Raw genomic sequence first — 24,587 nt, forward strand, 5'->3', positions numbered from 1 at the left:
GGCTTTTCACAGGGCTTGCCATTCACGCTCTCAGGTACTCGCACGATGATATCCGATGGACGAGAAAGATACACACACGCACGCATGTACACAGCCAGGCTCTTGGACCGGAGGAAACTCTCAAACTTCACTCTGGTAATACCGGTTGGCTTTGATGTTGGTTCTTGCTTGAATCGACCCGGAGCTCAAGTCTCTTCACCCGACGAAGGCTCAAATCCAGCTGAAGAGTCACACTGAAAGGAAGCGTATAACTGTCCGAGCGGCGGGCCCATCGGTTGGCCGAATGCTTGGCTGGAAAGTCCCTCATATCTCGAGAAGAAGCACTCCCGGGCAAGAATGAAGAAGGGCCGTACACATTTTTTTTGGCCAGACAACCACTCATTCAACCAACGATTGGTTGGGAGAAACATTCAACTTGGAAGTTGGCGATGGATGAATCGATGGTAGGAGAAAGAAGCCCCCCCCCGCTTCCCTCTCCTCGTAGCCCCTAGCTCACTACCGTGGTTTTCCTTCAACCTCTACACCTCCCTTCCAGTTGAACTTGGGCTCTGAGAACTCGCATGCACGTAGCACGTATCAAGATTCCCTCTAGCCGAGAACCATGCTCCTTGTTCTTGCTGCTCATTCTGGAGCTCATCTCCCAGAAACAAGTCCTTACTCACCTACTACAGTATCGTCTTGGAGCTACAAACTCTCTCTCTCTTAGTCCGTCCGTTCGACCCTCCTCCCAACAATTGACTTTTTACCGAGATATCTGATCAAATGGCTATTGAAACTGAAAAGTTGACCCCCAAAAATAAAAAAAGAGAAAAATGTTTCAATTGAGTACTACGTATTCCACAACGTAATAGCTAAATCGCATATAAGAAACGAGTATCCGAAGGTTCAGCGAGTAATTCGTGTAACTTGATAGCCCCTACAGCAACTTCAACAGCAATAATCTATTGCAAATGAATTCAAGCGTAAGACAAATGAAGGCCCGTATTCGAAATGGACAAAAATTGGTGGTTGGGGAAGCTTGGAAAACACTTCCACAGACACCTACCCACTACACACACACGCACACACACACACACACACACATCCGCAGTGGTGTAGGTGTATAAGACAAATACATCGCTCATACCGCTGGAATGGATAGATATGTACCAGTGAGCGAGTGAGTGAGCGATGGCTTACTTCAAATAGACCGAGAGTTAGTTGCCAGCCAAGGAGTAATAAAAGCTTCCCAACCCATCCGACACAACAATGATGATACTGTTGACGATAATGCATGGGAAAATTTGCAACAGGAAATTACTACTTTTCTCAGCCTGAACTTTTTTTACTCTCACATCGCACAAACACTGCCAGAAGCAACATTGAATCTGGCATCTTTCTAGCCATTAGCCGAATGGCAATTTACTGTTCCGTACTCGACTCAGTTTGTTAGAGACAGTTTTGATCCCAAATGTGGACTAAAGGGACACTAATCGGTAATAAGTACCATTCAAAGGGCCAATAGGGGATAATTTAGGTTCATAGGTGCGTATGTTCTACTATTGTGCCACACCCACACAGATTAAACAGACAGAATAGCAAGAATATCTAACATATCAGTAGGCCTATATTTTATTATGTCTGTCAAACTTCATGCTTCTATTAAGGACCAAATTGAACATGCTAGAAGTCACTCCATGTTCTTCGCATTTAAGATAATGAACTCATGTTGAAGGTTGAAGGCAAAATGTTGTATTATTAAGTGACGACATGCTCTTTGCCGTTTTAGCCTCATTCAGCCATTAATTCAAATTCAGCATCTGTTTGGATCGAGGACCCAAAACAATAAACAGCAACCATATTCTCCACACTTGACACTTTCGCATTAACTTTTCGATGTTTGCCCTAAGTTGCAGGAAAAAATGTGACTGGAACTCTTTGTTATTTCCTAAAAAGTCTTGTGCATTAACCACGCACTATGAAAATACAATTGAATTTATTGGTTGCTTTTCTTCGCCAGTCAACTAGAGGCTTTCTTGTTTTGGGTCCACACTCTAGTTATAGTAAATCAACCAAGCGACGCTAGCGTCACATGGTGTCACTTTGTAATTTAGCGCTTCAGGGTTTCACAATAATACACAAGGGGAATTCAACGACCAATGGGTTAGAAAAACAGTCGTTTCGTATACCATTTCCAGTGATACGTGCATCGCAATCTTGTGAAATGATTCCTAAATTATGACTTTTCGTTTTCTTTTACCTTGCCTTATTTGATGGTGCTGTTAGCCAAAGCGAGCCTTTTTATGCATAACTTGTATATTTAGGTATCCTTTAAGTTAGCACGCTCTCAGATGGAAACAGGTTTTCTTGATTGTCTTGCAGAGAAAAAAAATAAATCGGTCCTATTGCATTAAGTACCATAGACCAATTGCCGTTATAATATGATTGAATATGCTATTTTAAAACTGAATGTCAAGAAAGTTATAAGAAATGCCTTTTCAACAGGTGGGTAATTAGCCTTTCAATTTCAAATTTATATTTTAACTCAAGGTCCAAGCATATCGGAGACCCTTTAGAAACTATTATATTTTTATTCAAGTCACCCATGCAGTTTCCCTTGGTCTCCTCTCCCTCTCCTCTCATTACTCTCCATAATCCATTTGGTTCTCTGTATGAATACCTTCCTCTCCATGCATTAAATATCTTGTCAAGGGATACCATCCGGCAATCATAAAGAAACCGTGGCCATATTTCAGCTTTTGGGCTTAATACTCTCAAAGCAAGCTGAACGGTCACTGTCTATATCTTTTCCCTTGCCGATTTGAGGATTGCTTTAACGTCGTAAAGACCCAACTTCATTTATTAAATTAGAAATTCACTATTAACTCGTAATGCAGAAAAGAAGACATTTAATAATGTGCTCTTCAATATTTTCGTCAAAAGCCAAGCTGAATGGCAATTTTATGGAAAAATAAAGAATAGGGCAATTACCTGGAAAGAGAAAGTAATGTAACAATGAACCAGAATTCATTATCAATGTCATCGATGGATTGCTAACATTTATTCAGTTAGTCAATGGACAGAGTAGATATCATTATAAAAAAATGAAATTACACTTACAATCTTTCTCAAGATACTAAATCTTACCATGTGTCCAAGATTAACAAGTGAAAGAACAAAACAGACCTAGAGTTCGACGCACCCACATTCAGTATTTTTGCATTCCAAATATAGCCTGAACTGGTTACTTGAATGAATCAGCAGCTTCCTCTAAGTTTTACTATAACAGACTAGCGTTCGTTCATCTAAAATTAGCTTTCCCAAAGGAAGCATTTGTCAATCACTCATAGTTTACAATCTAGGGCTGAGGCGCGAGTAGTAAAATATTTACAACCCTGCTGGATTTATTGAGAAATCAATGCGGCGAGTGGGCTTGAGGCGTTTGAGGTTATCAAAGGGTCTTCAGGACGTCAGCGTGGCTTAGCCATTGATCTCAATCCAAATTTCGCTCTTTTGTCGCTAAGATCCGGCTAACGAAAATCTTTGATCAAAACTACCTCTTCAAGATCAATTTAGAGCAATCAGGAATCGAGAAGCTTTGTGGGAGGCACAAGCAACTCTCCTCGCCAGGAGTGGCCCTCTTCATTCGAGATCCGACTTGCTTCAAGAAGCATTAACTGATAAAACGGACTGGGAGCAACAAAACTGGTGCCCAGGATCCCGATAGCCTGATTCATTCTCAGTCATGACTCCGAGGGTCACCACTGAGAACACATCGGTGGACACCACCACGACACTGGAATTCGATCCCGACAATGGGTGTGATGTTCAGCAATGGGGTGTGACTTTGGGCTTTCAAGTGTTCTTTATAGCCTGCATTGCGTGTTCCCTGGTGTTTCTCGCCATCATGCTGACTTTCACCATTCGAAGGGCCATGACTTTAAGGAAGCTCCTAAAGCCAGAATATGAGCCCCATGTCGATATTGTGGATGATTCCAGTTGGACTGTGGAAATTGAGGAGACTGAAGACTACATGAAGCGGAAGAAAGAGGAAATGGATCGGTTTTATGAACGAGCACCTTCACCAGTGAATTTTGGAACACTTTCCAAGGCTGCCCGACCAACCTCCAAGTCTTTCAGTACTATCGAAGAAGAAAATGAAGAAGAAATCGACCTTGCTGAGGGACGAAGGAACTACCAAAGATCTGGGAACTCACTACCTCGTCTCAGTGGACATGTTTTGGGCACAAGATCCATGTCGTCCCATTTCCTTCGTCCTCCCAGTATGGAACCACCCGGAACGCTCTACAGAACTCAATCGCAAGAATTTGTGGAGAGTATGCATAAGAGTGTTTTGACTGGGGAAAAATTCGACAAGCAGTTCGCTCCCAGGCTTTCCAATGACGATCGAAGGCGTAGTAGTGCAGAATCGAGTGACAAGTACTATAAAAAGAAAAAGGGTTTGGACTTAGAATCTGGAACCATGCGAGGAACTGCCCAGGCGTCTATGTCGTTCAGCTTAGCATCATACGAGGGTAAGTCACGGATAACCAATGACATTTCCCCCCTTAACCTGATTAATTGTTCGTTCTAATGGTTCATTTTTTTAGCAGGCCAAGGTAGCCGTGGGTCCAGTCGGAGAAATTCCTCATCGCCCACACGCAAATGGGAGGGGCCTTCCAGCATATTCAACCAAAGAAGTCCTTCGTCGCCAAATTTAGACAATTTCGACAAGAATTTTAACCGAGTTAAGTCTTTGGATAATCAAGGGACACCTATCCTAAAACGCGTGGCTGATGTCATAGGCACTTTGGGGCGGAACACTCTTCAATATCGGGCCCAAACTGACTTGTTTGGAGACAATGGTCCAGGCGTTGGGACGTCGCATGGGAACAAGAGGGAAACGCTTGATGACAATCCCGAACACGATGCCAAAAAATACAAGGCTCAAAAAGTGAAGAAACGATCTTTAGGAGATTTGAGAGAATTTGATCCAACATTGGTCCAAAAAGATCGAAGTGGAAGTACGTCTTCGGAAGTGTTAGTTTACAATCGTCATCGCCGATCAGGAGTGACTTTTCAAGAGGCTTCGGATTTTGAGGTTCATTTGTAACGAACAAGAACCTTCCGTTTTGTGAGTTTTTCCCTGTGGTCAATGCAGCAAACTTTAAATTTGAAGCAGGGTGGGCGTAATCTCGTTATAGTTGTCGTCAGATTGCATTTGAACAATACAGATAACATTTTAGCTACGATAAGTGTGTGTTCATGGGAAGTGACGTTGACAACAAATATTTGATGCATGGAATTTCAATTCTGATGCTGAAAGCGGTGTGTTGACTGACTTATATGACCTTTGCAAGGCACGCCTTTTCCTGTCATTTTCAAATTGTATTCACTTACTTTTAGATGCAACATCACTTTGAATTTGTTTCTTATGTTAATGGATTGTTCCAAAATATATCAAAAGATAAGTCATAGCTTAAATGATTAAACTTGAAAACAAATGTAATATCTTAAATTTCAAACGTTGACCTTCCCATCCGAGCTTAAGAGCAATAACAACTTTCAAGAAGGTTACATAGCCAATGTCGGTCAATATCTGTGCTCTAAAAGCTTAAAACTTCGCAAATCATGAAACGAAGGAATATCTTAATACAAGACTTTATTGATCAATGGATTTGCTTGATTCAAATAACTTGTCAAATTTCAAATTATAACAAGCACAAAAAATCATGTTAGCCAATCATCATAAGATTTGCTCTGCTCTTACTCATAATTCTCAACTGAATGCACATTGTACGAGTTCATTGGCGTCCCTCTACAAAAAGTAGATTTCAAGGGTGAGCAAATTCTAACGAAGGAAAAGCGAGTGGTGCAAAAAATGAAACATGAAACCAGGACACAAAATGAATGCTCTTCAAACACTAAGAGCGCCTGTCTGCTTGCACCTTCGACTCGAATTCGATTGTCGGCGACTAAAAATAGATATCCTTTCATGGATCAAAGGCATTTTCAGCCCCCCTTCAGCCAGATGCATATTGGGAGCGATGATGCTTTATGCACATCCTTTCCTTTCCCCACATATGTGCCGTTCACCAAGTTTGTACCTCACCTAATCGTGAAGGCAAATCCTGTTGAATCCCCAATGATGTGTTAATTGAGGACTAATTAGCCCGCCCAGGACACTCGTTATCTTCGATTCATGCGTGGCGCCCATTACAAATTATGTGCCTGTACCTTGTACCAGGCAAGTGAGTCAACTGAATTATCTATTCTGAAGCTCATTATTGATTTTCATGTCTGTTGTGACATCACTTCGTGGCCAATCCTCGCTCAAGACGATCTGTTCTTCTTTTGTGTTTTAACATTCTCTGTGTTTGTGTTCCAATTGTTGGAACACGTGAATCTAAGTTATGGAACGCTTTTCCCCTGAAGGTCGTGCCTCTTTTTGAACTCGCAACCCTCTTTGATTGGAAAACCATGAATTTCACGACCCAGGAACCCCCCTTACTCAATTGTACCAAGGTAATTGATGACCTTCGAAGTCGGAGGATTTTGAAAGGTTGAACCTCTCTTGACTGTCAGTAAAATTTTGTTTCAGCAAGATGGAATTTGGATGGGGAATCCCGACAACTCCACAATGATTTGCCATTGTCCTGAACCCATTCTTTCCAACTTTCCTGGGGTTTATTTGACCATCAGCCTCATAATATTCGTTGCCTTGGCGATAGTCTATGCCTTTGGTCTGTTCATCATCTGCAAGACCTTCAAGGAAGCCCGCAATCTCAAACACGGCGAAGGCCAACGAAGTGAAAGCCAAGAATACCGATTTGCCTCGATGCCCAATACCTTCGAGACTTTCCGAAGGGAGTCTGCCTACTTGAGACGAAGCAACAGTGCCCATGGAGCTTTGACGGACTTGGATGAGAACACCTACGAGGAGATGTACGAAAACATTCCACATGAGTACATCCCCACCATTCAAGAGGAGAGCTTGGAAGACTTGTCAGTTGAATCCGACGAACCCAAAAGCTCTCGGGATGAAGACAGCGAGGAGCATTTCTATGACAACTTTCTTCAAATGATCATCGTCACAGACACGGACCGAGGGACGGAATTTGACCCCGTCGATAATAGCCAAAACACGGTCTCCGCCAAGTCCCATGTTCCCCGAAGGATTGGCAGTTTGCTGCGCTCGTACAAAGAGAACAATCCCCACGAATCCTCGGAAGGCAAAGACGAAATCGACCTCAAGAAAGTGTACATGCGCTCCCAGTCGCTTTCCAGGAAATCTGTCGAGAGCTTCATGAACAAGTTTAGGAAATCCAGTGATCCCTTGACCATGTCCACCTCTGTGCCTGGTTCATTAAAATCTCATCGATCCGACAGCTCCAAGCAGAGAGACCAAGAAAAGACCGGTAGTGCGGAAAAGAAGCGCAGAAACACTTCCAACGCCAGCACCATGTTCAAAGACGTCCAAGGCATGGATTGGAACCACCGAAAGAGCGGCATTCTTAGAACCAGTCTCAAGGCCCCTTCGGAGCAGTCTCAGCGTCGGAAGCGGAAACTGGCACTCTCATTTCAAGAGCCGTCCAGTCCCAACGTGGAACCCGGTAATGGGTCCAAAAGCCAACACGAATGCCAGGAATCCACTTTGTGATATTAGTTGGGGAAAGCAACTAGCTTTTCTGTGTAGAATGAAACAGGCTGTGAATGAAATGCTTGAGTGCTAGTGCTACAGGGTGGTTGCTAATCGGTCGTGTCTTCTATCACCTCGTAACTCATGCCTTATCTCGGTCACTGAGCAAATTTGTTGAATATGTATTTGTTAATTGTCAAAGCTACGAATTGATACAAAAATGCTATCTTATAGCTAGACAATGTCTTCATTAGTCCTTCTTGATATTGTTTGAGGTGCTTAAGGTTATGAATTTAGCCAAAAAGGCCGCAGATGCAATTCCCCATGAGGCGAGGAAGGCCCAGAACACAATTTCATTTGGAATTTGGAAACCCTGCAAGGAACCCAGGTAGATTTGAAGGGCCATGATGAAGCTGCAGCGGAGAATCTCGGAAAACCAGTCCCAGGGTCGCTTGTCAAAGATGAAACCAATGTTGCTCAATGTCCAGATGAGAAGACCAATGACTAGAGTGACCGTCCTCTGCGACATACCCTGCATAACCAAGACCAACAAAGAATGACTGGCGCATCAAGAACACGAGAATTATTTTTTTCTTGGAAATATAAATATAAAACAATCAAAGTAATCAGTACTTCGAACATATTTTGCAGTCCAAAAAAAATCCCAAATGTTGCAGAAATATCTGAGCTTTGTTTGAAAAATAATCCTTCAGCCATATAATCATGACAGATTGGACGTGTCGGCTCAAAGAATGCCCATTGTGTGCAAAAGCTTGAACCCTTCAAGTTAAGATATTAAGATAAGTTCTTTGCTTTTCCAGGTCCTTTAGTGAGATTTGCTACATTAATTTGCAATAGCTTCAACATCGTCTGAGCTCAATTGAATGTATCCTCCAGTTGGAAATGATCTCAAGCAATTTTCTCTTTTTCCTGCTAATATTGAGATAAGCATATGTGCGGACGGTCTTTGATGAAACGAACACTTTAAATGTTGATTGCACATTGTATCTGATCGCTCAATTGCATGGATCTTTTTAAAGCAAATTAATTATAAATTAAAAAATTAAAGATGAATTAAATCATAAGCTTCTAGTACCTACCACGTTAAATCGGATGAAGTTATCATATGCCATGAAGAGCAAAAGAAAATGCAATGCGGCGTATACCGTGGCCCAACTGGGAACCTTGGGATCATATTTTTTCCGATTCTGTCTCTGAAGAAAAAACAAAACATCTCGATATTATCATGACTTATTATTTATGACCTAAGTTTGTAAAGTATAGATCATTATGGGTTTTTTTTTACCTCCGGTACTTGCATGATATCCCCTAAGCGTGGAGTGCCTGGGAACCAGCCAGGACCTTTCAAGAAAGCTGACAATTTATCCGACCAGTTATCCATGGTATTAGCTTTTTCTACAATTTTGACATAATAGTGTATCTGAAAATGTGATGTCATATTTTAGATGCCTGGCCAAATGTTTTTTGTTAGATCTTCTTACCTGATGTCGCATTGGACTGAAGTATTGAGGTTGATCCACCAATCCGTAAACAATGTCTTCGCCTGGACGCTCCCACTCAAATGTTCCGAACATTCGATCCCAAATGATTAGGACTCCAGCATAATTCTTGTCCAGACAATAGCGATTGGACCCTTGATTGGAGGTGAGAATGATGATGATTGGACCAAGTAAGGCAGATTGAGAAACTGCTCGCAATTGAAGTTACTAACCATGGTGAACTCGATGATGTTGAGGTGTGTTTAAGATGTGCTCCAAGGGCCCAATGGTTTTGACCGCTTCGGTGTGAATCCAAAATTGGTAGAGAAGATTGAATTGAGAGTGAATGATGACATGAGTTGGTGGAACAAAAAAGGCCATTGGTAAATAGAAGGGCTGAAAGCAAAACAACTCGATTGGAGTAACCGACTAATGCATCTTGTACTCTGATAAACTAATTCGATTCTACTTCAAGCACAGAAGCTTAAAATCTGAATTGTCCAATATCCTGTCAGAGTGCTTTGTCGAATGGGAACCTGCATACTCCAAATAAAGGTGACTCATACTGACTATTTGACGCATAAGGAGTATTTAAATTGTGTTGAGCCTCTTCCCATGAATAATACCAAAAATGCATGGCATTTCTCTGGAATTTAGAGATAATTTGAACCTTCTTTTCCACTAACCCAAGAGCCAAAAGCTTGCATGAATGATTGTCGCAAAGCCGTGGTCAGATTGTATTCTTCCGAACTGTGATGTACTTGATGAGCGGCCCAAAGAATGTTGACCTCTGACAAAAAGCAAAAAAATCATCATCAGCAATAAAGAACAAATTTCTTGCACAATATTGAACAATTTGAGTTTTGTTACCATGGGCAGCTCTGTGGATCCAATAATAGGCCAGATCAGATCCAACCGCCGCAATGATCCAAGTCCAAATTGAATCCCAAGGGAGCTCATAGATACGATGATGATCGTAGATATAGAAATAGCCTTGCATCAACAAACCCTTAATCAAAACACTGCAAGTGAATAACTTGGTCAGAATACCCTGCATTCTAATTTAATTATTCGATAAGCAAATCTTACTCTTTGATACCCATGATGAAACCATTGGCAATGGACATTAAACCGTCATTCAAACGGATTCCCGGTTTTCCTTTCCATTTAAGAACCAATTGCTCCAAAACGATGAGCACAAAAAAGTAGGAGCCTGCCTGGATGGTGGATTAGGCATATTCATCATGAGAAGAAATCGATTTGATTGAACACAGAACTCACTTTCTCGACCACATTGGGATGAGGCATATCCTCGACAGTCTTGTACATGGATTCGTACGGGTTCACAAGGTAGAACAGGGATCCAAATCCATTGGCAATTTCCTTGAGCGACGCCATTTTAGTTAATAGCAAATCCCAACACTACTGACACTTGGTTGGCAAAGATCCGCGGCATTTAAGAGAAATTGCCCACCAGGCACAGAGATCGAAATCACAAATCCATGTTTTTGCGTCTCAACAAGCCGATGATTGTGAGTACATAGATACATGGATCAACATTCAAGACAGAGGGCCAGTACGAACTTCGGGGTTCGTTTTAGGCCGACCTGCACTTCAGTACACCATGTATGTTCTCTATCTACAGTACTTCATGTGAGTTGTGAGGAGACAGTGCGTGGATGCAGCTACGGATTTGGGCTCAAGTTCAGCGGATACACAATCGGTCTGAACCTTTCGGGCATGGATTGCGTATGTTCAGACAACCCCAAGTTCACGATCACCATGAGATCCTTGGTAGGACGAGAGTTTTGTCCTTAGAGACTGGACTTCATTTTGTTGCCTGTATTCTAGCTATCGACGCGTAATCTTGCGCGACAATGTATTCAAGTCTATGGTTTTTATGAAAGGATTTTTTTCTCAAAGGACTATACCATGATATGGTATGATTCAAACATCACTTCGATTGTCAAAAACATGGAATATTTTGTGGAAAAAATAGTGTGTAGACAACTGTTTGCTTTATAGTCTTACATGCACGAGGTACCTAACTATAAAGGTGACTTCGTTATATAATCCTCTGCAGTTATGCTTATTTTTATGGTTGTCTTGTCGAAATGGAACATTAGAACTTTCCCGCTCATCCGAAAGATCGACAGCTTCCATCAAAACAAATCGACACGGGTTGTTGTCCCCTTGATCATCAAATGTACGTACACAGAGGTAAACACTGTATGGTCACTACTAGGGGAACCGGGTAGGATCCTATCCCAACATGGCAAGTTTCACATCGAAAGTCCGATGGCTAATGAATGGAAGGCGTGTCCTAAATAGTACAGCACTGTTCTCGAAACAGTTCTGTCATCATACTAGTGGGGCAATCACGGCTGAGAAGAAAGAGGCCTTGATCAAATGGGGATCACAAATCGAACTTAAAGGTATACATACGATCCTTCGAGCTCAACGGCCTCGAATTACGCCATGTGTTCACGTTTTTTGAGACAATGTCTTTAGGTTTAGCGGATGTGCCTTTCATTGAGGATTTGTGTCCGGTAGAATCGATCCGGCAACATGATGATCGCATCACTCACATGGTTTATCCTAAAATGAATTTCCGCAAATGGCGCCGAGATTTTCGAGACGTTCGTATGAATGAGGAGGATAAACCTTTAACTTCAACCCGAATTCATCGATTTATCACCCAAGGTATGAGATCCTTATCGGAAGAAGACCTTCATGGCGTTTCTTACTATCGGGAAGACGGACTTCAAAAAGTCAGGTATAGTACGTTAGTTTGCATTGCTCCACATCAATTGTATGTATCAGAACTGTGAATTTCCCATTGTAGGCCCTACCTCCATTGCTCAGATGTCACGGTCAAACAGAACAAGAAATGCTTCGATCAACTGATCCGAGTGTGTCAAACTATGTATTTGACGAGTCAAACTCATTTGAACTTTTTAATTGAGCAAGGCTATATTCAAGTTAACTTCCAAAGGGTGGATCCGAGCTACATTGTCCAACCCGGTGATTGTATCAATTACTTGCAACACATCCACGAACCTCCGGTTCTAGATTGGGATATCGACGTTCTCTTTGAAGATGAGGACGTCCTCGTCGTGAACAAACCCCCGTCCTATTTGATCGGATGGAAAGGCTCCACCTATTTCAACTCATTGATTGTCACGCTCATGGCTCAAAGAGGCTATCGAGATCTCCGCACCGTCCATCGGCTGGATCGACTTACCAGTGGCGTTTGCATTCTAGCCAAAGTAAGATCAAACTCGAATCTTTTTATTTTTATATTTTGCGGAATCCAATATAATCCGGCTCGATTCCTTTATCAATAATGTTGTTGGGTTCTAGGGAGGATTGAGTGCACAAAATATCCACCTGCGGTTCCGAGCTAAAGGAAAGGACTCGTACAAGGAATATCTCGCATTGGTGGACGGAGAGTTCCCTACGGGAGAGATCGTTTGCGATAGTCCAATTCGATCTCATGTCTTAAATTCTTTCAATCAAAAGAAGACGTATGATATCCCGAAAGAGAGCCAGACCATATTCCAACGACTCAGCTACCAAGGAGAGTTCAGTCTTGTGAAGTGCATCCCAACCACTGGGCGGACTCATCAAATCCGGCAACATCTATTGGAATTGGGTTGCCCCGTGGTAAACGACGATTTGTACAATCCCCGAGATCGGCGCAATCCGGCCAATATTATTACACCCGAACTTACAGAGCAAGCCATGAGGCGTATTTTGGCTCAGCCCCGTCAGCCCGTGTATGAGTGGCTGGCGCGAACAGGACCCAAAGCCTTTCCGGATTGTGTCACGTGCTCAGTGGGCGAGGATTACCTCCGATCCCAACTCCGTCAAGCCACGTCCAACATGTTCCAGTGTCTTCACGCTTGCCGATACCGAATTGGCGATCTGGATATTGAGGCGCCTTGGCCCAAATGGGCCGTGGATTCGTCCATTTTGGAGAGCATCAAAGACCGTCGAGCTCGACCGGGGCTATCACCGTATGCTTTTAGCCAGAATCCGTGATCAACGGACGTGCAATTGGTTCTCTTTATTCTTATTCGATGTTACAAATAGAGCTTGATTAGTTCGTCACTGACTGCCGATGGGGTCAAGATTCCGAGATCGGTGAAGAGGAGGGTGATGAGTGAGGGCGGGGTGTAATCCACGACGGGATGTTCTGATTCTATGTCTTTCGTCTTTTCCAGCGTACTCGCATAGAACTTGCATAGAAAAGAGGTGAGAGGAAATTGAATCATATCGGTGGACTTCATTACTTGCACTTTCTCAACTTACCTTGAACTCCGAGGGCAAGTCTTCTTGACTCAGGGGATAGAACCGGACGAACTTGAAACTCTCACAAAGCACATACACGGGCTTATTAAGAGCCTTGGCACACAACGCAATTGTGTATGACCCAATCTGAAAAGAGGATGATAGGTGTCGTCTTGGTCTTTCAAATGTGCCCTATTTGCCTAATCGTCGAAGGGCAAAATATATTTAATATCAAAATATAAGTTCACGATGCTTTTTATATTATAAATGACAGCCATTTCTATCAATTTACCAAGTATAACGCAATCATATGGCACATGATGGCAAGGATGCCATGGAAAAAGTTGACATACCTTATTTATAATTCCTCCTGTCTCGACCACACCCTCGGCGCCCATAAGAACAAAGTCCATTTTACCCAGAATATAGCCGATACTCGCGTCCAGGATTAACGTGGTTGAAAACCCCAAATCATCAAGTGATTTCTTCATCTCATGTCTATCAGGTGGAAAAGAAATCCAGTCCGGCTCTCAGAAAGCTCAATTGGAAATGAAAGAGGAACTCACCCATGGTGATCCAGACTGGATTCCGTGATGTACAGATGCATCTCGGGATTAGTTTTCTGCACTTCCTTGAGCGACTCAAATACGCATTTGGAGTGGGCATGGACTAAGACCCGCTGCCCGAAAGAGGGTAAATGTTTTAAAGACTCTTCGGCTGGTTATCTTTATACAAAGTTCGGGCCACACTTACCGTTCCATGGCGAAGAAAAGGAGCCGATAGCTTGGCAATTTTAGGACGCGATTCGCTCAACTTCCGCAAGAATTGCTCTCCCCGTTCCATCATGATTTTTCGGACATTTTCAAAGTTCTGAAAGAAGAAATAAATGAGCTCGTTTTTAACTCGCGTTCCATGGACCAGGCCTAGACCTACGCAAGATGGCACACATAATCCAATCCTTAAAAGGCCACATATTTTAAGGCATTTTTTTGGCAGTCTATTCTCTTTCGATTTAAGCTCTTCGAAAAAGATCATTGATTTGAGCGTCGGATGAAATTTGGAAAAACCATGAGGCAGAGATAATGAGTGACTGGTTTGCCGAATGAACAAGTGGAGGCCTGTTAAATCATGAACATCTTTTGCGTCATTCGTCAGGTTCAGGTTTCAATTCGGTTTGTAAACCGAAACCAAGGGCTCTCTACAGCTCTGAAACCCAACCACTGGCGTGGATGAGACTCGACAGTAAGTCTGGATCTTTTTAAGGCCCTGAGCTGGTCTGGGCCCGTTTGGAACCGATCAGAATGACGGGGGTCTAAAGGTCTAAAGGCTAAGTCAGTAAGTAAGTTGGGGCAGTGTGGATCACTCATGACTCACGTCTTCCTGCTCCAAAGCCTCCGAGGCCAAGGTGATGAATCGAAGAAAGAGCTCCCCACCCGACACCACGGAGGTGGACGAGCAATCCGCCTTGCACTTCATGACCTGGGTGGCGGCTCGGAGTAATTCAACCAATTCCTGGATGGTTCCGGCTCGACAGCCGGCCAAAACCTGCATGAGTACACGAATGGCTGCCATGGCTATCGACAGCTCGGGTTGAGTCTTCAACACCGTCTGGAAGGCCGATAACACGTCCACCCCTGAAAAACGTCCAACCAATCGATGTAGAACCAAACCCACCATACTTGTATCAGGCGCAGTTTTGTACTTGCCCAGGGCCCGCCACACGGCCCGGAGCATTCAAAATTACCCAAGTCCTGGGAGGGCGAGGTGGCCAGAGCCGGAGACATGTCACTAGCTGGGTGGGATGATCTCAGTGGAAGGTTAAAAGTGGCCTCAATCCTCAGAATCAGTCAGAGTATACACAGATACTCAGAGACCCTGGGCACGGTGGGCACACATCAGCTGATAAACAGATCCATGAACAACAACAACAATAATAATAAGACATGTGCGTGGATTGTGGATCAAGGCTGTCAGGGTGCCACATAAACAGCATATTATAGTTCTAATAACGTGGGCACATTTTGAGGCTTGGTTCCGTATTGTGTATATATATACAACAAACTGGGGTATTGAATGAAGTACAGAAACGGGAATCTTTTCGTTCAATTTCTCTCGCCCAACAAATCTTCCAGAAAATGTCAAGAATTGTGTCAACTTCACTTTGCTTTTTAAATGCTAATGATTTGGAATCACATAATGATGTGATTCTAGACCAAATACTATCCAGACTATGATACATTCCATAACTCTTTATCGCATGTATGTTGATTTGATTCTCTGTGCCTCCTCATGTATTCTTTTCACCCGTTGTCAATGAAAGCGTGTGCCATTTTTTCCGAGTTTACTCATAACCTTTATCTGATTCAATCATGCCCTGAGACCCTCTTTGAGTGTCCAATATTGGGTGACTGATTGGCAACTCTTTCATACAGTAGTCGCTAAAAACTATTAAATTCTAACGCCAAGTTTAGTTTGAACTTTCACTGACGCAACCGCGGACTTGGGGTGACTTAGACTTCGGGCGGCTTACCGCTCAACTCCCATCCCAGACCACACACCAAAAACACTGCCAGCCAAAAGCGGCTGGCCTGCCCAGCAGATCATACCGACCTCCCACTTCTGCCAACGACCCCGGGCCCCAGGCCTAGATCAACAGCTGTCCCTCGGATGCATGGAAGCTCGAGGGCCTGTCCCCGAGGTCCGCCACGCGCCCGCCTCCTGGTTTAACGCCTGACACATTGGACAGTCACGCTTTCTTAGCCTGATCTAGCCTGAGCTAGCTGGAGTGCCGTCATAGCATGACAGAAAGTGCGATCTGGCGGGCTGTCTCAGCTGGCTGGGCTGTGCGACAAGGCGACCAAGGGACGAAGGGCTGGCCGGCCGGGGCTCTGACTGTTTCCCTCGCCTCTAGCTCTTTAACTGGGTCTAGTTCTTGATCCTGGTTCTGTCAATTTGACGGCTCTTGTGATGGGTGGATAGACTGGCTACTGACTAATGAATAGAAGTTGGTCCGGTCTGTCGGTCAGCGTCCATGGTCTAGCCCCAGGAGAGGTGTTTCTCAGCCACGAGCTCGCATCCCTCCTCGCCTTTCATGACCCTGACCCTAGCCCCAAGGCTGGCCAAGGCTGGTCTTTTACCCTAAGACCCCCCCTGAGACCTAGACCTTGACCGGTCCGAGGTCGTCCAGCTGACATCTAGCGGCCTCTGAGCGATTCGCTCGGGCTTTTCGCTCGGGCTCAGCCATTGCCCGTGGCCCGTTGGAACATGGAGCTGATCGCCACGGATTCGTGCTTGATCCTGCAACCCGTGCACAAAGGCGAATCCAGCCTGTTTATTCAACGGGCCAATGGGGCCGTGAGTGTGCGACCCTCTTGGGACCCCGCCCAACAAGAGAATCCCGAATGTCTGGGCCTGGTCATGGGCCTGGTGGGGGTGCTGCGGGTCCATCCGGAATGCGTTCCGCGATTGGTCTTGGTGCAAAGTTGCTATCGGGTGTGCGAGTTGCCGGGTCGAGGACTGGACCCCCACGGGATCTACAAAGTGACCCGCGTGGTGTGTGTGCCCATATCGGATTTGGTGGAATCCATCCGACAACTCGCTCTCAAACCCTGTCCCAAACACCAACCCATGCTCAGTAAGCCCCACCCTTAATGAAGGTCAAGCCGAAGGGCTCATGACAGGGGCATGAAAGGATTTTTTTTTCTAGTGAACCCGCCAGAGGAGTGTCCGGGGCAGCGCGTGGAATTGCCGCCCGAGGAGGTGCCCGCCCCACCCCCTGTGGCCCCGACGTCCAAAACCTTGAGCAAACTGGGCGGATCGATCAAACTTTTCGCTTCGGATGCGGTTAAATCGACCGCGGGCAACGCGGCGGCCTTGGCCTCCCAAGTCAAAGTCCCTTGGACTTCCAATACCAAACCTCCGCTCCCTAGCATCACCTTTAGCAGGTGAGCCCCGCCCCACATGGGGAACGTACATGACACCCACACCCACACTTGCCTAAAGGTGAGGGTTTGTTTTTCAGTCCCAATATCAATCGAATGATTGAACGCTTCGAAAAGCGAGTGGTGGACGAGTTTTGTAAACTCTTCAACGAGTCGGACTCGTTTTATTTTTCGTTTTCCGGTGATCTCACCAATACCCTCCAAAGACAAATGCAGCCGGATTATCCGGTCGATCTTCCACTTTGGCAACGCGTCGACGATCGTTTCTTCTTCAACAAACACCTAATTCAAGACGTCATCGCCCTGAATGATCCCCGGGCTGATACCTTCATCTGTCCCTTTATCCAAGGCTTCGTCGAATTAATGGACTCTCCCCTCCACTTCTCGGAAGCAAATCAACTTTACGGCCAGTCCATCCTGGTGCCGAAAGCCGATATTTCTCTGCCCGAATACTTCTCCATTGCCCTGATATCGCGCAGGAGCCGACACCGAGCGGGTAATTAGACCAATATTAATACATTTCTCTCGTTTCAGTGGTCAATTGAGCGTGTTTGTTGACTTTAGGCACCCGATATAAAAGACGAGGAGTCGATGAAGACGGTCACGTGGCCAATTACGTGGAAACCGAGCAGATCCTATTGTACCACCATTATGCATTATCTTTCGTGATGACTCGAGGCAGTGTACCAGTGTATTGGTCCCAACCCGGGTACAAATATCGACCACCGCCCATCTTGGACCGATCGGACGATGAGGACCAGGCGGCTTTTCAAGCCCATTTCGACCGAGAGTTCAAGATCTACGGGTCTCCTATTAACTGTGTTAGTCTGGTGGAAAGGAATGGGCGAGAAAAAGTGATTGCCGATGCCTACCTTAATCAAGCACTAAACCTGGACAATCCGGATTTGGGTTTTGTCGCCTTCGATTTTCACGAATATTGCCGGGGAATGCATTTCGAGAACGTGTCCATTTTGATAAAAAACCTCGAGCCTCAACTCAAGGCCTTACGCTATTGTTGGGTGGACAATCATGGGATGGTTTGTGGGCAGCAAGGTGCCTTTCGGATAAATTGCATCGATTGCTTAGATCGTACCAACGTGGTGCAAACTGCTATCGCGCGGATGGTTTTGGAAGTTCAACTCACCAAATTGGGTGTGGTTCCACCTGAAATGCCTCTTCCCCTAGAAACTCGCTTGAAATTTCAAGGGTGAGCAAAGCTAGTCTCTTGTCAACTGAGTGCATTTCTTTACAACCCCCCCTCAAAACCTCGTTAAAAACAACAAAATGTTTTTTAACTCATGTAAAGGATGACCGCATGAATTTTGAATTCGTTGCCTTTTCTAGGATCTGGGCCAATAACGGTGACGTCATTAGTCGGCAGTATGCGGGTACGAATGCCTTAAAGAGTGATTTCACTCGGACCGGAGAGCGCAACATCAGTGGCATGATGAAAGACGGCATGAATTCAGCTAGTCGATATTACTTGAACCAGTTCCGAGATGCCTATCGCCAAGCTACGATTGACCTGCTTGTAGGCCATTCCGATAGCGAGGAGCTCCTTGTCAAAAACCTGGAGAGCGAATCTGCGGCAGAATCTCGGCACAAAATGGAAGTCGATAATAGTGCAACGGCGGAGCACGTCCGAATTTTGATAGAAGATTGCAAGAAGCTGCTCATCCCGGATCAGGAGACCGTGGTTGGAGCTTGGGGCTTGATCAGCAACGACCCCGTGTCCGGTGATTTCAATCAAGAGGATTTAGATGTAATATTTCTCCTCACCAAAGACGCCTACTATGTGGCCCTGTATGAAGACGAGACTGACAAAGTGACTCAATACCAAAAAGTACTATTATCAAATGTAGAAAAAATCGAATTCGGCGTCCCAGAGCAGGGCTTCAATTTGATCGGAAGAAACAACACGAGGAGCGAGCATAGTCTGCGGATATTTTACAAGATGCCTAGCGAAGGTAAGTTTATTATTAATTTGCTAAAGATAAAGCAACATGTTCTCGTAATTTCTCATTTTTACTTGTAGATATATCAGCCAAAGAATCCGGCTTCTTCCACATGTTTCGTTCGACCAACCTCCGATTCTTCAACAATATGGCTATTGTGGTTCGATCTCCCGAAGAGAAGGTCGAGTCATTGAAAATCATCGTCGATTCGATTAGCGTGGCAATCGAGATTGCTGGGTTCTCAGTGGACACTTGGTTTGGGAAATTAGATAAGAAGAAAACTCGCATCCCGGATCTTTACTCGAACTACAATGTCTTACCTCTGGAGTATGACAAGATCAGATACTATTGAGATCGACTTACTTTCAACGATGTCATAACCTATTTCGGTTTACTTTTCAGAGACGTTCCCGTGTTCAAGAGTGTAGGCTCTAGAGCCCTTCAAAATATGACGTCACAAATTTCCAAATTGAACCCAATGTCAAGATTTCGTTTTTCAACCAAGCGAAACAACGAAGAACCCGAAGAAGTCCTACCTCAGGGTAATGTCACTCAATTGGAAAACTCGGCCAACGATATCAGGTAAGTCTTAAATTTTAGAAGCAATTTCGTGTTGGGTTCAGAACAGGTAAAAGACAATTCATTTCAAATTGTAGGTCTAGCTCTCCAACGTTTACGACCCCTTCTGAAGTCGTCGAACCGATAAACCAAAGTCTCCCTGAGCAATCATTGAGGCCGGATGATGAAGGTCTGACAGCTAACCTTCCTACTCAGTTAAGCTCAGCAAACCAAGAGAGCATGTTCAAACCAGATTCACTGATTTCCACCCCACGTGGCAAGATCTCGCATGAAATCAACAGCTTCGGAGCAAATTTGGCTTCCAAAAAAAACCCTCCGACTCCAGTTTCTCCTCGAAAATGCCTTGCCCCTCCCAGAGTTGAGGATGGTAGTGCTGTAATTGGCGAACCTGGTTCTCTAAATCCAGACCTGACAAGCCCTCCCATCAAACCTGAATTAGAAGAGGCTATTGCAAAAAGTAGAACCAAAGTGCTGATTGTTTGCGACAATGTTCGCTGATTCCTTGAGTGCTCTAGTTGTTGATTGTATAATCAAATGTTTCGTTCAAAATACCTAGATGCTTACCCATATATTGATTCATTCCCATCATAGTCAACCCAGCTATGCCAGTATTTTCCTTCATGATGTGATAGCTTCTCATTTTTCATGTACCCATGCCTCAAATCAATGAATTACATTCTTCAACATCAAATTGGTAAAGTTGAATTAGCACCAGGCTAAATGAACTGTATTTGAATCATTACTGTAGAGCATATGCGCTAAGCTCAAAAAACTTCGGTCAATTAATGGAGCTATTGGTTATTTGGAAAGCCCATTTTCCTGATATTGCAGACGTCCCACTTCGATTCTCCTCCCTGTTCAGAGGTGGTTCAATTTCAGCCGGTTGACATCAAGCCCCCACAACCCAATCGATTTTTTAAATCTTATCACTTATCTATTTCTAATTAGTACCTTTATGGGAGAGGGTGAAGAAAGAGTGGTGAGTTTTTCTGTTTTTCTCATTTCCCGTCCCATGAGGTCGCAATTTTAGAGGCGGTGAAGTAATAGGTTTTTTGCGCATCATAAAGCTCAAAATAAAATTGGACAACTGGAATAAAATTGAAAACAAAAACCATGAGTTGAAAGCCGTGCTGGCAGGTCTCGGGGGTGGCGGTCCAGGCATGCCAGATTACTTCACAAGACATGCTAGAAAATGCTTGAATATGCCAGATAGACATCAAAACTTGCCAGAAAATATGTCAGAAAGAAATGACAAAATATCACATAGTTGCTATTTCTATGCTCGATGGAAAAAAGGGCGCAATCAGCAGACAATCTGAAAATATCTACCTAGATGGACAACGCTGTAGCTGTCAAAACTGTCAACGTTTTTCTGGAAAGTAAATCAACTTTCAAGCAAACGATTTTTCGCGATAATTTAATCAAAATTTTAAGATAAGTAAAATATCAGTCTAATGATCAATCAAAATTGTTGTTGAATTAAGCAAATACGACACTATAATGCTATTAACTTGAATTGGAATGTACTAACTCCTTTAACAACCAATTGAGACCTAGATCTTTAGAAATCAGTGTTTCTAAACAAATTTCCTTCAACTTGTAAAGACAGAACAGCAAAAGGAACTAGGGTGACCAAGTAGTCTAAGAGCACTGCGAACAAGGCAATAATCTTCTCCCAAGGTGTTGTGGGTTCAAACCCTGTCTCCTTTTGGAGAAAGGTCAGGGAGGAGAATAGAACCAAAGACCTCTCTCATGCAAGGAACCTGCGCTCACTACTTTGCCACATCTCCTCCACTAAAAGGATTACCCCCCAACACCAGGAGGGTTTGAACCCAAAGATATGGGAATAAGATTTTTGGATGGGTTCCACTGCTTTTTAGATTGCTGGACAATTAAAGAAATGTAACATTTTCTAGAAGAAAAGCCGGAATTTCCAAAAAATCATGCCATATCTGAAAATCATGCCAAAAAATCAATGTCATAACTAGATTAGATTGTTACTAAACATTTTCAGCTATGGCATTTTTCGAGTAGATAGAAAATAACATTATCCTATGAATTAGTAGAAGATTAGTAGATTAGGCAACACTAGTTTAAAATACAATAGTTGTCTCAGACAAAAAGAGGTATATCGCGAAACAAATTTGGCCTTTTTGGCTGAAACAAAACTTTTGAGCCAAAATTTCAAGGTTAACTTTTCTAGCCATTTTTTCACTTTCTTGACTCTTTTTGAATTTTTTCTTACTATTTTGGGACTTTTTTGCCCTTTTATTATCATTTTTTTTGTTGTTGTGCGGACTTCCTTACCGCTACCGGGATTGGAATCCCAGCAGTTCAAGACGAGAAGATTATTTATTTTACTTGACTTTTATTTATATATATTATTTGATCGACCGACGAATTGGAGTTGGCTGATCTGGCTAATCCTTGAATATAAGGTTGATCCGGAATTTTAGTCAAAACTTGTCCAAGTCTGACTTAAATCTTCTACTGGATCACCCTACCCTACGAATATTTGAAGGCAGCAAATTGAACAATGAAGGAGGCCAAGGAATTGCGAAGAGAGTTGGATTTCATTGTTATAACTAGCTTGGATTCTTGAGGGCTTGAAGGTGCTCTCAAAACGCAAGTTAAGCTTCTACGGTCACTGGCATTGACCCTAAATCCTAGGTTGGGATAAAGCTCATGAATGCTTTTAAAAACGTACAAAATCAGATACCTTTTGCACCCTCTCTGAATACTCTGCAATCCCAACTTTTTTAGTCTCTCCCAATACGAGAGCTCTCTCATTGCTGTGATGTTCCTAGTGAAACATCTTTGGACCTGCTCAAGCTTTTGCAAACCTGCTGAACTAATTTGAGCCCAAATGGGAGAGGCATATTCAAGATGTGGCTGAACAATCAACTTGTACAAAGTTAGCATCGTGATACTATCTCTGGACTTAAACGTGCGATTTATCTAACCATATGTTTGAAAAGCTTTACCAACATTCAACTGGATATGCTTATCAAACTTTCCATTATCTTGGAGGACTACATCTAAATCCTTCATGGATGTGACCTGCTCAATGTCCTTACCTTCATCATCTAATAGTGGAGTGTCTAATGGCGTCGACCCAAAGTTCATTGAGCGAAATTTCATTCCATTCAGTGCCATGTTACTCGCAGCAACACAACAGTAGATTTGGTCTAGAACCTCTACCAGACAACCGGAATTCTGACCATTCCTACCAACTACCAATTTTGTATCATCAGCATAGGAAGAGATACTGACACTACTACTACCAAGCTTCTGAAGCGGAGCAATGAAGATGATGAAAAGGCGAGGACCCAAAATGGAGCCCTGAGGAACACCTGACTTGACATCATGTATGTCACTAAGGAATCCCTCAACCTTAACCGATTGCTTCCAACCAGAAATGAAACTTCTAAACCAATTGAGAACCTTGCCTTGGATCCCAATCTCATGGAGTCTGTTAACTAAAAGGCCATGATCGTCCTTGTCCAAAGCCTTGGCAAAATCAAGATAGACAACATCGACCGACTCAAGGCTCTCTAGTTTCTCAATAATCTGTTCTATATGTTCAATCAGTTGAGTCAACGTTTTTTCATGGGAAATTTATTGCATATGTATCCCATCCTGGCCCTGGCCTTAGTTATTGTGGATTTGAGGTGATTGATGGAGAGTTGAGTTGAAAATGTGAAACCGACATAATTAAAATTATTGACGATTTCAATCGGACTATTGTTAATATAGACGGAGGTGGGAGGCAGACGACCTTTATGGAAAACCATGGCCTTCGTCTTGATGGTGTTGACTTGAAGGTAGTTCTCTTGGCAATAACCGTGGAGTGCATTGATGGCATTTTGCAATTCCACGGCTGAATTAACCAAGAGAACCAGGTCGTCTGCATATTGAAGATATTGAACCAGAAAATGGTTGATTGTGGGGCCTTGGTGGGTGAGGGCTGCGGGCAGGTCGGATACATAAAGATTGAAAAGAATTGGCGATAGTGGATCCCCCTGCGGAAGGCCAATGGAAGTGAAGTAGCAGGGATATGTCCTCACCAGACCGAATGGAGCATCTGAGTCCCGCATAGATGTTGGACAGCAGGACACAGTTTGAATGCGGAACTCCCCACAGTTGGAGTTTGAGGAATAACCACGTTCGGTCCACCCTGTCGAATGCTTTGGAGAATGCTTCCCAAACAAGTACCCAATTAGGAGGCAACGCAACACTCACATGTCATGTAGCATGTCTTCTGGTTGGACCAATCTTGGAAGATTGTACTCGGCAGTAGAATTAAGGGTGACTAGGAATACGGCTCGTCCAAAATTTGCACTTGCAAGCTGCACTTTGAGTCTAGAATACCGCTTTTCCAAGTCTGCACTTGAACTTCAAACTCATAAGCTCAAGGTCGAATCAAGAATACCACTTTTTCAGTGAGATGTACTTCAAGTAAGGGCTTGTACTTAAATCAGCTCTTCAAGATCCAAGTGCGATTTAAGCATACCGGCCCTGATGATGGGTGTCCCAATTTAGGGGTATTTCCAATCCTTTGTCACAACAAAGATGTGATATCAATTATCACCTCACCCTTGGGAATGATCCAACGATGTTGTATGTAGGGAATGATTGCAGGTTTGGCCATTTAAGCTGTTAAGGCAGCAACTTATGCTGTAATTAATTAAATATTGCAAAG

The 24,587-nt window shown here is 43.6% G+C and overlaps 5 protein-coding genes across 12 annotated transcripts; 3 read left to right on the forward strand and 2 right to left on the reverse strand.

Annotated features, from left to right (window-relative positions):
* Positions 1-3,483: 3,483 nt before the first annotated feature.
* Positions 3,484-8,244, forward strand: LOC131886244 (uncharacterized). Of its 4 annotated transcripts, none has more exons than XM_059234533.1 (3): positions 3,493-4,514; positions 4,590-6,504; positions 6,581-8,244. In XM_059234533.1, exons 2-3 carry the CDS (start codon positions 6,460-6,462, stop codon positions 7,637-7,639), a joined length of 1,104 nt encoding a protein of 367 aa, XP_059090516.1. In that variant the 5' UTR covers positions 3,493-4,514; positions 4,590-6,459; the 3' UTR covers positions 7,640-8,244. The 4 variants fall into 4 exon arrangements, with proteins under 4 accessions (XP_059090499.1, XP_059090507.1, XP_059090516.1 ...); XM_059234542.1 differs by having other exon boundaries at positions 6,585-8,244; XM_059234516.1 differs by lacking the exon at positions 6,581-8,244 and having other exon boundaries at positions 3,484-4,514; positions 4,590-5,456.
* Positions 7,785-10,701, reverse strand: LOC131886234 (alkylglycerol monooxygenase-like). Its single transcript, XM_059234506.1, has 9 exons — positions 10,399-10,701; positions 10,207-10,334; positions 9,988-10,139; positions 9,804-9,907; positions 9,351-9,513; positions 9,121-9,272; positions 8,925-9,059; positions 8,719-8,832; positions 7,785-8,150 (listed from the first exon to the last, which is right to left on the reverse strand). Exons 1-9 carry the CDS (start codon positions 10,513-10,515, stop codon positions 7,869-7,871), a joined length of 1,347 nt encoding a protein of 448 aa, XP_059090489.1. The 5' UTR covers positions 10,516-10,701; the 3' UTR covers positions 7,785-7,868.
* A 70-nt stretch (positions 10,702-10,771) lies between these two features.
* LOC131886205 (pseudouridylate synthase RPUSD2-like) lies at positions 10,772-13,234 on the forward strand. Of its 4 annotated transcripts, none has more exons than XM_059234471.1 (5): positions 10,772-10,911; positions 11,201-11,552; positions 11,629-11,893; positions 11,963-12,386; positions 12,481-13,234. In XM_059234471.1, the coding sequence occupies exons 2-5, from the start codon at positions 11,390-11,392 to the stop codon at positions 13,159-13,161; spliced, it is 1,533 nt and encodes a 510-aa protein (XP_059090454.1). In that variant the 5' UTR covers positions 10,772-10,911; positions 11,201-11,389; the 3' UTR covers positions 13,162-13,234. The 4 variants fall into 4 exon arrangements, with proteins under 4 accessions (XP_059090454.1, XP_059090477.1, XP_059090462.1 ...); XM_059234494.1 differs by lacking the exon at positions 10,772-10,911 and having other exon boundaries at positions 11,046-11,552; positions 12,481-12,783; positions 12,854-13,016; XM_059234479.1 differs by lacking the exon at positions 10,772-10,911 and having other exon boundaries at positions 11,412-11,552; positions 11,629-11,756; positions 11,821-11,893.
* On the reverse strand, positions 13,172-15,518 carry LOC131886279 (translation initiation factor eIF-2B subunit alpha-like). 2 transcript variants are annotated; one of them, XM_059234566.1, is made up of 7 exons: positions 15,113-15,518; positions 14,785-15,044; positions 14,164-14,280; positions 13,977-14,089; positions 13,764-13,908; positions 13,432-13,557; positions 13,172-13,358 (listed from the first exon to the last, which is right to left on the reverse strand). In XM_059234566.1, exons 1-7 carry the CDS (start codon positions 15,192-15,194, stop codon positions 13,203-13,205), a joined length of 999 nt encoding a protein of 332 aa, XP_059090549.1. In that variant the 5' UTR covers positions 15,195-15,518; the 3' UTR covers positions 13,172-13,202. The 2 variants fall into 2 exon arrangements, with proteins under 2 accessions (XP_059090549.1, XP_059090557.1); XM_059234574.1 differs by having other exon boundaries at positions 15,155-15,515.
* A 746-nt stretch (positions 15,519-16,264) lies between these two features.
* LOC131886195 (phosphatidylinositide phosphatase SAC2-like) lies at positions 16,265-20,576 on the forward strand. The gene is made up of 8 exons (XM_059234459.1): positions 16,265-17,044; positions 17,117-17,354; positions 17,432-17,847; positions 17,916-18,558; positions 18,696-19,318; positions 19,387-19,633; positions 19,709-19,888; positions 19,963-20,576. The coding sequence occupies exons 1-8, from the start codon at positions 16,675-16,677 to the stop codon at positions 20,381-20,383; spliced, it is 3,138 nt and encodes a 1,045-aa protein (XP_059090442.1). The 5' UTR covers positions 16,265-16,674; the 3' UTR covers positions 20,384-20,576.
* Positions 20,577-24,587: the final 4,011 nt, after the last annotated feature.

This window comes from Tigriopus californicus, chromosome 1 (assembly GCF_007210705.1).
Source record: "Tigriopus californicus strain San Diego chromosome 1, Tcal_SD_v2.1, whole genome shotgun sequence".
In the NCBI taxonomy this organism is placed as follows: Eukaryota; Metazoa; Arthropoda; class Copepoda; order Harpacticoida; family Harpacticidae; genus Tigriopus; species Tigriopus californicus.

What these genes read in the sequence shown, in the direction of transcription:
- LOC131886244 (XM_059234516.1), top strand. Translation starts at nt 3,725, where the DNA reads ATGACTCCGAGGGTCACCACTGAGAACACATCGGTGGACACCACCACG. An exon ending in CAGCTTAGCATCATACGAGG is followed by an intron (nt 4,515 to 4,589) that starts GTAAGTCACGGA and finishes TCATTTTTTTAG; the next exon opens with CAGGCCAAGGTAGCCGTGGG.
- LOC131886234 (XM_059234506.1), bottom strand. Translation starts at nt 10,515, where the DNA reads ATGGCGTCGCTCAAGGAAATTGCCAATGGATTTGGATCCCTGTTCTAC. An exon ending in TTCATCATGGGTATCAAAGA is followed by an intron (nt 10,140 to 10,206) that starts GTAAGATTTGCT and finishes ATTCACTTGCAG; the next exon opens with TGTTTTGATTAAGGGTTTGT. An exon ending in ATATCATGCAAGTACCGGAG is followed by an intron (nt 8,833 to 8,924) that starts GTAAAAAAAAAC and finishes TTTTTTCTTCAG; the next exon opens with AGACAGAATCGGAAAAAATA.
- LOC131886205 (XM_059234471.1), top strand. Translation starts at nt 11,390, where the DNA reads ATGGCAAGTTTCACATCGAAAGTCCGATGGCTAATGAATGGAAGGCGT. An exon ending in ATCACAAATCGAACTTAAAG is followed by an intron (nt 11,553 to 11,628) that starts GTATACATACGA and finishes CAATGTCTTTAG; the next exon opens with GTTTAGCGGATGTGCCTTTC. An exon ending in GACGGACTTCAAAAAGTCAG is followed by an intron (nt 11,894 to 11,962) that starts GTATAGTACGTT and finishes TTCCCATTGTAG; the next exon opens with GCCCTACCTCCATTGCTCAG.
- LOC131886279 (XM_059234566.1), bottom strand. Translation starts at nt 15,194, where the DNA reads ATGTCTCCGGCTCTGGCCACCTCGCCCTCCCAGGACTTGGGTAATTTT. An exon ending in GTGTGGCGGGCCCTGGGCAA is followed by an intron (nt 15,045 to 15,112) that starts GTACAAAACTGC and finishes GACGTTTTTCAG; the next exon opens with GGGTGGACGTGTTATCGGCC. An exon ending in ACTTGCCCTCGGAGTTCAAG is followed by an intron (nt 13,359 to 13,431) that starts GTAAGTTGAGAA and finishes TTTCTATGCAAG; the next exon opens with TTCTATGCGAGTACGCTGGA.
- LOC131886195 (XM_059234459.1), top strand. Translation starts at nt 16,675, where the DNA reads ATGGAGCTGATCGCCACGGATTCGTGCTTGATCCTGCAACCCGTGCAC. An exon ending in CAGGAGCCGACACCGAGCGG is followed by an intron (nt 17,848 to 17,915) that starts GTAATTAGACCA and finishes TGTTGACTTTAG; the next exon opens with GCACCCGATATAAAAGACGA. An exon ending in TTACAAGATGCCTAGCGAAG is followed by an intron (nt 19,319 to 19,386) that starts GTAAGTTTATTA and finishes TTTTACTTGTAG; the next exon opens with ATATATCAGCCAAAGAATCC.